Source organism: Orcinus orca, chromosome 6 (assembly GCF_937001465.1).
Source record: "Orcinus orca chromosome 6, mOrcOrc1.1, whole genome shotgun sequence".
NCBI lineage: Eukaryota > Metazoa > Chordata > Mammalia > Artiodactyla > Delphinidae > Orcinus > Orcinus orca.
The window spans coordinates 120,110,382-120,122,950 of record NC_064564.1 but is presented as its reverse complement, the minus strand read 5'-3'; the positions used below and the strand labels follow the sequence as shown (position 1 = coordinate 120,122,950).

General features: G+C 60.0%; 1 protein-coding gene across 4 annotated transcripts; it reads right to left on the bottom strand.

Annotated features, from left to right (window-relative positions):
• Nucleotides 1-5,467: 5,467 nt before the first annotated feature.
• Nucleotides 5,468-12,284, bottom strand: UAP1L1 (UDP-N-acetylglucosamine pyrophosphorylase 1 like 1). Of its 4 annotated transcripts, none has more exons than XM_033415234.2 (9): nucleotides 11,876-12,284; nucleotides 11,011-11,215; nucleotides 10,607-10,782; nucleotides 10,136-10,308; nucleotides 9,747-9,874; nucleotides 9,181-9,321; nucleotides 8,414-8,599; nucleotides 7,781-7,847; nucleotides 5,468-7,395 (listed from the first exon to the last, which is right to left on the bottom strand). In XM_033415234.2, the coding sequence occupies exons 1-9, from the start codon at nucleotides 12,162-12,164 to the stop codon at nucleotides 7,147-7,149; spliced, it is 1,614 nt and encodes a 537-aa protein (XP_033271125.1). In that variant the 5' UTR covers nucleotides 12,165-12,284; the 3' UTR covers nucleotides 5,468-7,146. The 4 variants fall into 4 exon arrangements, with proteins under 4 accessions (XP_033271125.1, XP_033271124.1, XP_004285077.1 ...); XM_033415233.2 differs by having other exon boundaries at nucleotides 9,747-9,940; nucleotides 11,876-12,278; XM_004285029.4 differs by having other exon boundaries at nucleotides 5,468-7,327; nucleotides 9,747-9,940; nucleotides 11,876-12,273.
• Between the last annotated feature and the right edge of the window lie 285 nt (nucleotides 12,285-12,569).

The following is a 12,569-nucleotide window of genomic DNA, read 5'->3' as shown; positions in this document are numbered from 1 at the left end:
TCCAGCAAGTCTGTGGGCGCCATTTTTCCGACAGCATTTGTTCACTTCCTGTCTCTGTGCCACATTTTGGTAATTCTTGGAATTTTTCGAACATTTTCATTACTGTTATATGTGTTATGGTGACCTGTGGTCAGTGATCTTTGATGTTACTATTGCGAAATATTAGAACTTGCTGAAGGCTCGTGATGGTTAGCATTTCTTGGAATAAAGTATTTTCAAATTAAGGTACGTATATCGTTTTTTAGACACAATGCTATTGCACATTTAATAAACTGCATTAGAGTATGAACATAACTTTTATATGCACTGGGACCAGAGTATTCACGTGACTTGCTTTATTGTGATACTCGCTTTTTTGTAACGGTCTAGAACCAACCCCGCAATATCTCCGAGGTGTGCCTGTACCAAAGCGTGCGCAGCACAGATTAATAACAGTGAAAAAATGTGCTTTCAGTAGGAATGGATGCTAGTGGAGTATGGAGGTTAAGAACAACAGGGTGTCGAGGGGCAGCACGTTGATTATTGCCTGCCGGTCCTGGACAGGCCTCCATCCTCAGCCGTTGGGCTTTCTCACAGGTTATATTTAATAGTATTACAGAGACTAGCACAAGGGGTAGTGAGGCTCTGAGCCTTGGAATCCTCTTACGGGCTTTACACCTTGAAGGGCTTCTTTCCTCATAGGGTATTGATTAGTTCTGGGGAGAGGTTTCGAGGGACCTATTTGAGTCTTAATGGGAAGAGCACTGTGGGTTTTGCCAGTGTCAGTTGGAGAAGTTCTGCCCATAAGGAGGATGGTAGCTGACTCAGCAGGGATAAATGATCAGCGTCTCCCGAATCAGCTCCAGGACCGTCAGAGACAAAGCAAAGCCAAGCCAGTGAAGGGTCACTGAACTCACCTGGTTGGCTATTTTGACTGTTACTGTGAAATTCTAGAATTATTTCCCCTTTTGGGAGAAAGAAATTCCAGCATATTTGCTGAGCTGTCTTGGCCCAATAAATGAATAGGGGCGGAGAGACTAAGGAGGGAAGTGTGGGTATCTCTCAGGGGCCTAAGCAAAAAGGAGCAGGTTCAGGGACAGGACCCTGTTGAGGTTCATCAGAGACCCCCACTATTTGGATCACTTTCGTGCTCCGAGGCCGGGGCTGCTTTACCGCAGTTGAACTGAGAGTGAGGCTCTGGTGCCAGAAGAGATTGATTCCCAATCTGGAGAGTTGTTTTTCTGAGCTGGTGAAGAGGGAGGGTTGGGAAGAACCCCTGTGGTTCCTCAGAGGCCCGTTGGTGGTGGTCAGGAGGGCGTTGGAAAGGCTGGTTAGAGGGCTGAAGGCACTTGAAGCACTTACACTTGTGACAATCGTTTTCCCAAAGTCCTGGCTTTTTGCGATAATAGCAGGAACTAGGAGGGTTTGGGTTTTGTCTCGGGACCTTCATTTGCTGGAGCTGAAGGTTAAGGGTTTGAGTGGACTTCCTTTCTGTTGAATAGTCTAGAGTGCAGATGAGTTGGTCGCTAAATTAGCTAAATCTGGAGTGGACACGGTTTCCGGTTCAAGCCTGGTCCTTTTATCAAGAAGGGAAGGATCCCAGTTATGCCTGTTAATGAACACAGAGTTAAAGGCTGCCTGAGTGGATTCGTGACCAAAGCGAACTTGGGTCTGATCGTCCATGCAGTAAAGCCAATCTCCTGACACCAGCGTGTGAGGAAGGAAAGGGCAGCGTTTACTGCAGGCGCTAAGCAAGGAGTCCACGCAGCTAGTGCTCAAAAGACCCAAACTACTTTAACTCTTCCAGGTAAAGGTTGTTGTTTTTTTTTGTTTTTTTGTTTTTTTGCGGTACACGGGCCTCTCACTGCTGTGGCCTCTCCCGTTGCGGAGCACAGGCTCCGGACGCACAGGCTCAGCGGCCATGGCTCACGGGCCCAGCCGCTCCGCGGCACGTGGGATCTTCCCAGACCAGGGCACGAACCCGCGTCCCCTGCATTGGCAGGTGGACTCTCAACCACTGCGCCACCAGGGAAGCCCCAAGTAAAGGTTTTTAAAGACAGGGTGAGGGAGGAGGATTGTGGGGTGTGTGATCAGCTCGTGGACATTTTTTTCTTTTAATAACTTTACTGATTTTTTAAAAAAAATTTATTTTTGGCCACGTTGGGTCTTCATTGCTGCGTGTGGTCTTCCTCTAGTTGCGGCGAGCGGGGGCTACTCTTTGATGCAGTGCTCGGGCTTCTCATTGCAGTGGCTCATCTTTGTTGCGGAGCATGGGCTGTAGGCACGTGGGCTCAGCAGTTGTGGCGCACGGGCTCAGTAGTTGTGGCACACGGGCTTAGATGCTCCGTGGCACGTGGGATCTTCCCGGACCAGGGCTCGAACCCGTGTCCCCTGCATCAGCAGGAGGATTCCTAACCACTGTGCCGCGAGGGAAGTTTGGACATTCTCTGATGGGCTGGTGGTGAGGTTATTGGGAGTCAGCACCATCAACCTTCCTGTTCCAACCGGTCTGGGGTCTACATGCTGGAGCGACAGAATACAGTTAGCTTCTTCCACCTGGTGGGGTTTTCAGTATCTGCAACACAGCTCAAGAACATGGCTCAGAATGTTATCTATAGCCCTTGAGGAGGAACTAAAGGTCCTTGGCTTTGTTTAATGGCTAAACTATTGTTTTTTGGTATTGTTTGTTTTTCTTTCTTCTGCATTTTCTCACTTCTCTGATTAAATGTACTCTTGGAACTCGGGGAAGGCCTGGGAGACTAAAGGTTTTCTACAGACAAGAGGCAGGTGGAGGACATGGTGGGGGGGAGGGGCTGTTCTGGGAAGGCCCCCATAGTGTCCTGCTCGTGTACAGATTCAGTCTCCAGAGGAAGACCAGAATTTTCTTTAAGGACAACCTGAAGTCGACTAGAATAGCTGTGAACACGTTTGTCAGATCGTTGCCTGCCAGCCTGAATTTCGTTCCCATCAACAAGCTTAGGAAAAGCTTTTGAAATGTTCAGTAAAGATCTCCAGCAAGTCCCCATGCCTGTCAAGAGTCAGGGTCTGTTTTTCCAAATCCCTTCCAGATTCCCACTTGGTTTCATTCAGTATGGGGCTGACCTTCACTAATAAGCCTGTGGACTAACTGATACATATCTGAGAAGCCAGGCTGACAAGTTTGAATCACTAATGTTAAATTCTTCAGCAAACCTATGGGTTTCTCAGTTACTTTCAGAAAATCTTTGGATTTTCTGAATCCAATTGTTAGCCATCTATGGATGGCTAACAATTTAACTTTACTTAGTTCGGGGAACATAAAACACTAGGGATTTAGCATTTGGACCCCCAGAAGGTTTAACTTTAATAAGTTCAGGGGAGGGGGAAGTGGGCAGAGGTTTTGAGAAAAAGGGGAGTCTCAGCAGGAGGGTTAAGAGGAGGGGGTGGGAGGCCCAGAGGAGGTGGGGATGGCAGGGGGTGAAGGGAAGGCGGGGCTGGGGGCACAGGGAGGGGAGGGGAAAGGCCTCAGAAGCCATTTCGTGTTCTTTCAAGTGTTTGCTCGCCTCCATTAGTTAGTCTAGAAGTAGTATTTTGTAAAGAGGCAATTTGAGAGTCCTGGATATGTTTGGAAGCCTCAGAGTACAAATTAAAATAAGCATCCCAAAAAAATAAATAAATAAAATAAAATAAAATAAGCATCCCAGAAATTCCCTGGCAATCCAGTGTTTAGGGCTCTGTGCTTCCACTGCAGGGGCCATGGGTTCAATCCCTGGGCTGAGGAACTAAGATCCCACAGGCTGGGAAAAAAAAAATCCCACTCAGTCTGTTTAGTTTCAGAACCATGGCTTTCTGAGTTGATTCTGAGACAAACAAGTTTGGGGAAAACCAAAGTTCCCCACAATGGCCACTAGTGTTCTGAATTATTTCTGGTTAAGGGACCATAGTTTTTTTTTTTTTTCTTGCGGTACGCGGGCCTCTCACTGTTGTGGCCTCTCCCGTTGCGGAGCACAGGCTCCGCACGCGCAGGCTCAGCTGCCATGGCTCACGGGCCCAGCTGCTCCGTGGCATGTGGGATCTTCCCGGACCGGGGCACGAACCCGTGTCCCCTGTATGGGCAGGCGGACTCTCAACCACTGCGCCACCAGGGAAGCCCGGGACCATAGTTTTTAAACATGAAACCAGCTGAGGTTCCTGAAGAGGGGCCGCACTTAGGGCATCGAGATGACTGGGATCGCATCTCTCAGAGGATTTCCCGAGAGCAAAAGAGAAAATCCTAAACGACGTGACCCCAAAGGAGTGTTACGAAAATTCCAGCACAGGCTGGGCGGACACACCTCGTGTCTCCTTGTTTTCCAATAAGGAGAACAAACAAGTATTCGGCAAAAGGACAGAGCCTTCCCCCAAAGCCAAAAAACAGAACAGATGGATCCCAGATAAAGCCAGAGAGCTCAACCAGGAGGGCCTGAATACCAGAGACTGGCCAAGGGCATCGGGCGGCAGGGCCGTCAGCCCCCAGGCTTCTCCTTCAGACCCCACTTCTGGACACCAAGTCATGTCCACTTTACAAGTAAAGCAGCTATTAGCTATTTTACCAGCAAGATGAGTTTACCTGGGAATAACAGAGAAATTAGAATTCAGGAAGTGCAAACTACGGCTAACCACAGGCAAGTGCGGAGAAGAAAGCACAGGACCATTACTTTGCGGAGAAAAAGGAGACGTTTCACTTGTGGGAAAGTCCATGGGAGGAAACAGAGTTCAGGGTGGTGACAAATCTCCTTGGCTGGGCTGTCGCCTTCCTCCTGTCCAGGGATGAATGGGGGGCCCAGGGGCAAGCAAGCTCCCCCTTCAGGCCTCCCTCAGCTCAGGGCCCCTCCCTGGTGCTTTCCAGGACTGGCTGCCCACTCCCTCCGTGGGGAGCCCACTGCTTCCTGCCTTCTCAGCTCTGACATTTCTGGGCCTCAGGAGGGCTCCCCAGCACGTGCACCTACTGCTCAGCACCTAGGCTTGTCTGAACCCGTTCCAGAAAGATCTTCCTCCCTCCCGCCCCTTCCCTTCTAGGGGTCATCCCTGGGGTCTCCTCGGGTCTTCTCCCACACACAGCTCTGCTGGCAGTTCCAGCGATGTCCTCACACCCCCCTCCCTGCAGTGAGTTACCAGGGAAACGGTGGCATCTGGAGGATGCATGTGCAGGAGGGTGAATCACAGGCTGTCAAACCTGAGGGCGCAGGAGCCCCCGCCCCCCCGAGACCTGGTTCAAAGGGCATGTTCTGGGCCCGTCCCCAGGGTGCCAGCCCCACTAGGTCACCTCGGGCTCCCCTGAGACCCTGGGAAAGAGCTAGACGGAGCATGGGGCAGATCCCTGGGTGGTCCAGAGCGGGGTCAGCACAGCCTGTGGGCTCTTGTCCCCTCAGGGCCCAGCCGGCTGCAGCCCCTGGATGGACGCGGCCCTGGGAACAGTCGGTGTTGCTCCCACACGTGTTGGTCAGAAACTGCAGTCAGCAGGCCGGGCGGCATCACAGCGCCTCGTGTTTATTGGGAATCCCCACATTCTGTGGAAAATCGAGGGTCTGCCGTCTTTCAACTCAATTGCTTCACTAGCGGCCGTCTGGGTTAGAGATGGTGGGGGCGTGCGGCCCTCAAGGGAGCAGGAGGGAGGCCCGTGTGGCGAAGGGACCCACCGACCGTGCTGCCCCCGAGTGCAAGGTGGGCACAGGGGAGCCTCACCTGTGAGAAAGGGCTCAGCACAAGCAGGGTCTCCTGGTCACAGTGTCCTAGCATCACGGGAGATGCAAACATTGCAGGAAACCCAGTGCAGGGTACCCCAGACCCCTCTGTGCTACGTGTGAAACTTCACGTGGAAATAAGAAGGGTTTTCAGAAGCGAGCTGCTTCAACAGTTTACCCCACTAACTGTACTTGTGTAGGAAAAAGGTTGCCGGGTGCCCCGGTGCGGCAGTCAGGAGCCCCTGGGCCGCGGCGGGAGCCTCAACCTCGGCCTCCCCCTTGGCGACCCTCCGCTGCCCCAGGCCCTCTGCTCGCCTGTGGAGCAGCGGGGAGAAGGAAACTAAGGCACAAGGTTCGATTCTGAGGCTTGAAAAACGTGGCAGCGCCTGGAGGGATGCAAAGTCGTCCTGTGGGCCTTGGGCGTGGCCCTGACCCCGCCGACACGCCCAGGTCGGGAGGCGTGGACGCAGCCACCGTCCACTCCAAGTCGCTAGAGGGATCACCGCCTCTGAACCCACCGCCGGACAGCATCCTTCCCGGGGGAAAGCACTGCTGCGCGTGGACTGTGGAGCGGCGAGGGGGCGGGCGGCGTCGGCTGGGCAGGCTGCGTTTTATGATGCGCTTCACGTCAGCAGGGAGAGGCCGGTGCCGCCTGTTGCTCTCCAGATGCGAAATCGGGCACTGGGACCCAGAGCAGCCACGCCAGGGGCAAGAGACCAGAGCCAGCTGGTTTCTCCCTGCCTCGGCCAGGCTGCCGGGGTGCAGCAAGGGGGCCACGGCCCCAGAGAGCAGGGGCGGAGTGTGAGCCCCGGGATCCGTCAGCAGCTGCCGGCAGGCTGGGCGGGGACGGCGCTCCCCTCCTGGTGAAACTCCAGACTCATCAGCCACCACGGGAGCCCCCGGCACCGGCATCAGCCCCACTGGTTCCTGGGGGCTGAGGCCTCGGGCGGAACTCGAGAGAACTCAGCGCCAGGCGTGCAGGCCAAGCTTCCGGAGAGCCATCCCGACCTGCTGTCGGTCTCAGCCAGGCGGGGAAGGGGGCTGGGCCGCGGCCCCCAGGTTCAGCTGCCAGGGAGGAAGGGGCAGCCGCTTCCAACTTGTCGCCCTGTGAGGGGAGGACACTGTCCTCATCTCTGCAGAGAAGCGCGGGGCAGTTGCTGCTTCTCACCGTGCGGCTTCGCCTGGGGCCGGGGAGCCACCAAGCCGTCCTGCCCCGTCCTGTCCCGTCAGGCCTCAGCTCAGGCCGGAGCGGCTCTCAGCCGATGATGCCACACTCCCTCGGGCCCCCATCAGCCTCCTCTGAGCCCCACTGCGCAAGGTCCTGAGTCCCTCTGCCTGCAGCCTGGACCCCACAGCAGAAGCAAAGCCAGAGAGGCCGAGTGGGCCCACAGCGGGCCTGGGGTCACTTGGGCCCAGGGAAGCGGGTGGCGGGACAGTTCCCACCCTCTGTGGTCCATGTTCTCAGTCAGAAACTCAGAGCAGCCTGCTTTCCTCCTTGGAGCCCAGGCCGGGGCTGCTTCCTCAGCCTTGGGGACCCCGGGGCCGGCAGGTCTAGGAGGGAGTCAGGCCTGCAGTGTCCTGGCCGTGTCCACGTCCAGGATGAGTGGGGACCTGAACTCCCGGCCTCGCAGGTACACCTCCAGTCCCTGGAAACAAGCAGGTCATGATGCCCAGGTATCCAGCCCCTGGGCTCCGGGTGAGATGCCAAGTCAGCCTGGAGTCAGCGAGGGGCAGGGGAGAGAGGCTTCTAGAAACAAGGCTTGGATGTCCTGAGACCTCAGGTCAGGGCAAGCCGTCCCCCAGTGCAGGCCAGAACTTTCCAGAGAAAGGGGAGCCAGGTCTCCTGCCCCAGCGACGTTCCCACCGGCCCAAACCCCAGGCTCCGATGAACCTGGCTTGTCCTCCCTGACCCCTCGAGGCCTCTCGACACCTCACCGCAGCCCACGTCTCGGAAAGTCCTCTGCAACTAAGCGGCCGCTTACCCCGCTCGTCGACTGAGGCAGAGCTGTGACTTCCCACCAAGCTCCCAACCCGCCCCCGTCCTCTGACCACACAAGCCCGACCCCAGAAGAGCCCCAGATGGGCCTGGCGGCTCTCACCTCTCCGGAGTATGACACCAAGGGCGAGATCTCGCAGATGGCCGGAGGCTCTCCACTGCCGGGTGCGCTGGGGGGTGCACTTGTCAGCATCTGCTCGGGGGTGCGTACCCCAGGGCCCTCCCCTGCTGGCTGGCCCAGTCCCCACCCAGCCGGGCTGTCCACCACACCTGCCGCCCTCCTCGCGGACAGCTGGGCCCCGGGCACCGACCCCACCCGAGCAGCAGGCTCTGACTTAGGCTGGAAAACCCTCCTCGCCCCTCGCAGGCATCTCACACAGAGCCCGGGCAACCAGACTTAGGGGGCGGCCACTGACAATCACAGAAGGAGACACCTAAGGTCTTATTCTTTCTGCACCCTGAAAAATGACCTGCCTGCCGCTTTCCGGATGTCACGCCTGGGTCTTGGCTTCAGAGCTTCTGATGAGCAGGGAAGGCATGACCCCCATGTCCCCTGGGGCTCTAAGCAGAGCTTGAGGGCCAGGCACACAGCCATCTGCCTTTGGTGTGGGGCCGGGGCGGAAGTGCCCACCCCAGCTCAGACCACAGCATAGCCAGCAGGGCCCTGGGGCTGGGGCTTGGGCCGCGACACCCTGACATCCCATCCTTCGGGTCGCACCCTGCAGCCCACGCTCACCTGGGCTGCTCGGGGAGCCGGGCCCCGTGTGCGTCCAGGAAGTGGGCTCCCGCCTGCAGGGCCCACCGGTGGTGCTGAGCGAGCAGGGCCTGCCGCGCCGTGGAGGGGTTGTCTCTCTCAGCAGAGTCAGCGTTCTTCAGAGGGGAGAACTCCTCCCCCCGCAGCACTTGGAAGGCCACAAAGTTCCTGGGGGGGCGGGGACGACAGCTGGGGACCCAACCTCCCAGCCCAGACGCCCTGGTCCTGGGCAGGTGAAGGCCAGGGCCTCAAGGACTACGTGGGGGTCTGGTCTGCAGGCAGCAGGCTGGGGAGGGCCCCGCAGGCACCGCGTGAGTCTTTGTTCCTGAGATCCCGGAGCTGCCCTTAGTCCTCCCTTCCCTCCCCTTCCCACCAACCCCACCCCAGAACCTGGGACCCCAGGGTGAGGACCACATACCCTGGGAGTCCCCAGCAACCTCGCCTGGAAACAGCTTCCTAGCTCCCGGCCAGGGGCAGGTGGAGGGCTCAGGAGAGAACAGGGGTGCCCCCCAAAGTCCACAACCCCAAGGGCTCCAACTGCCCCAGACGCTCCCTGTGCTCCCACCCCAGGGGCTGCTTCTTCTGGCCTTCTTGCCCTGAGACCCGCCTGCAGCCCCCCAGCTCCCCCCTGCAAAAGGGCACTCCCACTGTGAAGCCCCCAGCCTCCACTTCCCTGCCTGGCTGGGCCTCAGAACCACCACCGAGTCAGGGAAGGGAAGGAGGAAGAAATGAATGACTTCTCCACTAACTTGGCAAACGGCAGCACATCAAACACGAACTTCTCCATCTTTATCCCGTTGGGCTCGAGTGGCTTTACTGGATTCCCCTGCTCATCCACGTAGGGGACCTTCTTCACAGCCACGTGTGGCTTCAGCAAGGGCTCGAACTCCCTGGGGGACAGGAGGCCAAGGGGAGGAAAGACACAGCTCAGACAGGACATCTTGAAGCCCCAGCCCACCTCCCCCATGCCCGGCCAGCCGGGGCAGGTGGACAGATGGACACAGCAGGCAAAGGGCGGTGGGGGCTGAGCCCTGTCTCTGGAGGGCCAGGCATCCTCATGCACCCCGGCCTGAGAGCTGGGCACCATCGGCCACATCCCTGCCCAAGCCACGGGGTGGACGTGGTGCCTACGGGCAACGGCCCCCTCCCGGGAGCAGGGCCACGCCCACTCGGCCACAGCCTTGTACCAGATACTGGAGCGCTCTGCTGCCTCCAGCTTGTTTGAGCGCAAGACCCTTTCCGTACCGCACCCCACAGCCCCACCCAGCTCAGGTCTGCCCCCAGTCCCTGTGGCCCGGCTGGCCGCCCTGCACACCTGGTGGCCATCTGGAGGAAGTCTCGCGTGAAAAGGTGGTTGCAGATGTTGCCCGCGTTGTAGAGCAGGCCCCCTCCGGGCGCACGCAGCCGGGCCGTCTCGGGGCTGATCTCGCTGTACTCCACCACCTGCGGGACGCCGTCTACCTGGCACACCACACCCACCGGCTCCTCGGGGGACGCCTTTTCCACCACCTGCGGCCGCCACGAGCGGACGGGCGGGGACAGCTGACTGGGTCGGGCCCGGCGTGCGGGGGAGGAAGGGGCGGGGCCAGGGCCTGGGAGGAGGGCGGGGCGTGGAGGGCAGGGCGGGGCGCGGAGGGCAGGGCGGGGCGCGGAGGGCGGGCGGAAAGGAGAGGCGAGGGCGACGCGAGGGGGCGGCAGGCTCACCTTGGCTCCACAGTCCGCACCCCGCAGCACGCAGAAGCCGATGAAGACCGGGTCGGCCAGTCGCACCAGGATGTTGTCCACACAGTACACGTGCACAAACTCTACTCCGCGCCGCTCCATGTCCTCTAAGACCTGGTGGTCCGCCAGCGCGCAGTACAGGCCCCCGTTGCCATCTGCAGAGGGAGAAAGCAAAGGGTCTTGGAAGGGCTCCTGCCGGCCTCAGCCAGCTAGTTGAGGGCGCGCTAGAGGCAGGCGAGGGCCCCCGGGGCTGGGCCTTGTGCCTGAGGCCGCTGTCTGTCGCCATCCAAGTAGCCCTGCGGCTGTTCCACGTGACAGGTGGGAATCAAGGCCCAGAGAGGGAAGGCCACTGGCTCAGGACCATGCGGCCTCTGTCCCAGGCCTCCTGACCCCCAGCCAGCTCCACACTGCAGGCCTGGCGGACCCTCCCTGCCGCAGGGATGGGGGGTGTACCTGGCGCCATGGCAACCTTGTCTTTCTGCTCCAGGATGGCCCTGCCATCGAAGGTCACAGCAGGCAGCATGCGCTGTTCAAACATGACCACGTTGTTGGGGTCCAAGTGGAAGAAGTCATGCTCCTTGAAGAACTTGGCTGTGGGCCCCAGAGTGAACTCACTGGTCATGATGTACCTGCAAGGGGAGGCAAGCCTGAGCCAGGCTTTTGGAGGGCCTGGCCCCTCCGGTAGACGGGCTGACATCAGGGTGCAGCCTTAGGGCAGCGGTCAGGCCTCCGCCTGGGTGGGTGCTGGGCTCTGTCCGGGGCTGTGCTGGGGTTGGGGTTCAAGTCTTGGTGTAGAACAGGGCTAGGGCTACACGGGGCGGATCACTCTGGGGCCAGGGTAACGCAGGAGGGCACACCAGGGCACGGTGCAGCGGGTCCCATAGCGCTCGCCAGCCAGCTGCTCCACCCGCCGAATCCGTTCTGCCTGCAGCTGATACAGGGTCTTCTGGCTGGGCAGCCCCACCTGATACATGCCCTTGGGGTAGGTCACGCCCAGGCGAGTGCCCTGCCCACCAGCCAGCAGCAGCACAGCCACCTTGTTCAGGGCGATCTGGTGGAAACCTGGGGGCATGGGGCGCCATGAGGGGATGCCTGGAACCCGTCACACAACCACCCTTTCGTTTTAGAGCAAACCAAACTTGTGCCTGGGACGGTGAGACGTCTGATAGCCGCAGAACGATCCAGATAACATTCTGATTTGGGCCTGGGCCTCACCCAAACCTAACCCTGCCCCGGCCCCGCCGAGGCACTGACCATATCCTCCTGGGTTCACTCCCAACCTAGGTCCTCCAGAGGAAACACCAGGTGGGCCTGGCCGGAGTTGTCCAGCAGGGGCCTTGGGCAGGCTCCCCTGCAGGAGCGACTGCCTCACCTCCAGGCCAAGAGGCAAAGGGCGCAGCTGCGCCGGCGCTGGTGTGAAAAGGAGCGTGTGCAAGTGTCTAATGGGTCCCCTGCTGTCAATACGTGGGCTGGGCAGCTGGCCATCCAGGCGTGCCCAGCACAAAACACTCTCCCCAGGGAGTGCGGCCTAGGGGCGGCTGCCAGCATGGCAGCGTTCGGGGGCTCCAAACCCCAGCCCCGAGCTGGTGCGTGTGAGAGCGTCGATTTCACGAAGGAGGCAAACTGAACTCCAAGTACCCCCTCCCCTGTCGCCCCGCTCTGTGGGCGAGGCCGCCTTCCGGAGGCTGGGGCGCCCGCCGCCTGGACCTCCGCCCCGCCTACCTTCCTCCTCCCAGAGCCGCCGCGTCTGGGGGGCGACCCCGCTCGCGCTGCCTACGCGCTCGGGAGGCAGGGGCCGCAGGCGCGCGGCCAGGTCAGGCGCGGGGGCCGGAGGGCGCGCGCAGGCGGCGGCCGCGCGCCGGCAGTGCTCGCGCAGCGCCTCGGGCTCCAGGAGCTCCAATTGGGCCAGCAGCGCGGCACGCGGGCCCGGCGCCAGCTCGGCGCAGAAGCGCAGGAGGTGCTCCTGGCCGGCGCGCTGCAGCCGGGCGCGCACGTCCAGCTCCGAGGCCATGTCGCCGCCGCCGTCGGCCGCGCTGGCACTCGTGACCCGCGCTCTCGGACCAGCGTCACGGGACTCGGCGGGCGGTGCCGACCCCAGCTGGGCGGGCCCGGGGCGCCCGCCTTGACCCCGCCCAGGCCCAGCGCGGCCGGGTCGCGGACCCCCGCCCGCCCCGCTTCTTTTCGGCCCCGATCCCGCCCCGGTCCCGCCCCCGATCCTCCCCGCCTCTCTTCGGCCCCGGAGGCCACGCCGAGCCCCGCCCCTGCCCACTGAGGCGCTGGAGGACTGACTTCAGTCCTAATTCACCAACCTGCCCACAGCCCTGGGGGGCGGGGCACCCGAGGGAGAGGCTAGGGTCTGTCCCTGCCCGTGGACCTGTTTGCATTTACCAAGACGCCTGGCGCCGGGGACAACAGT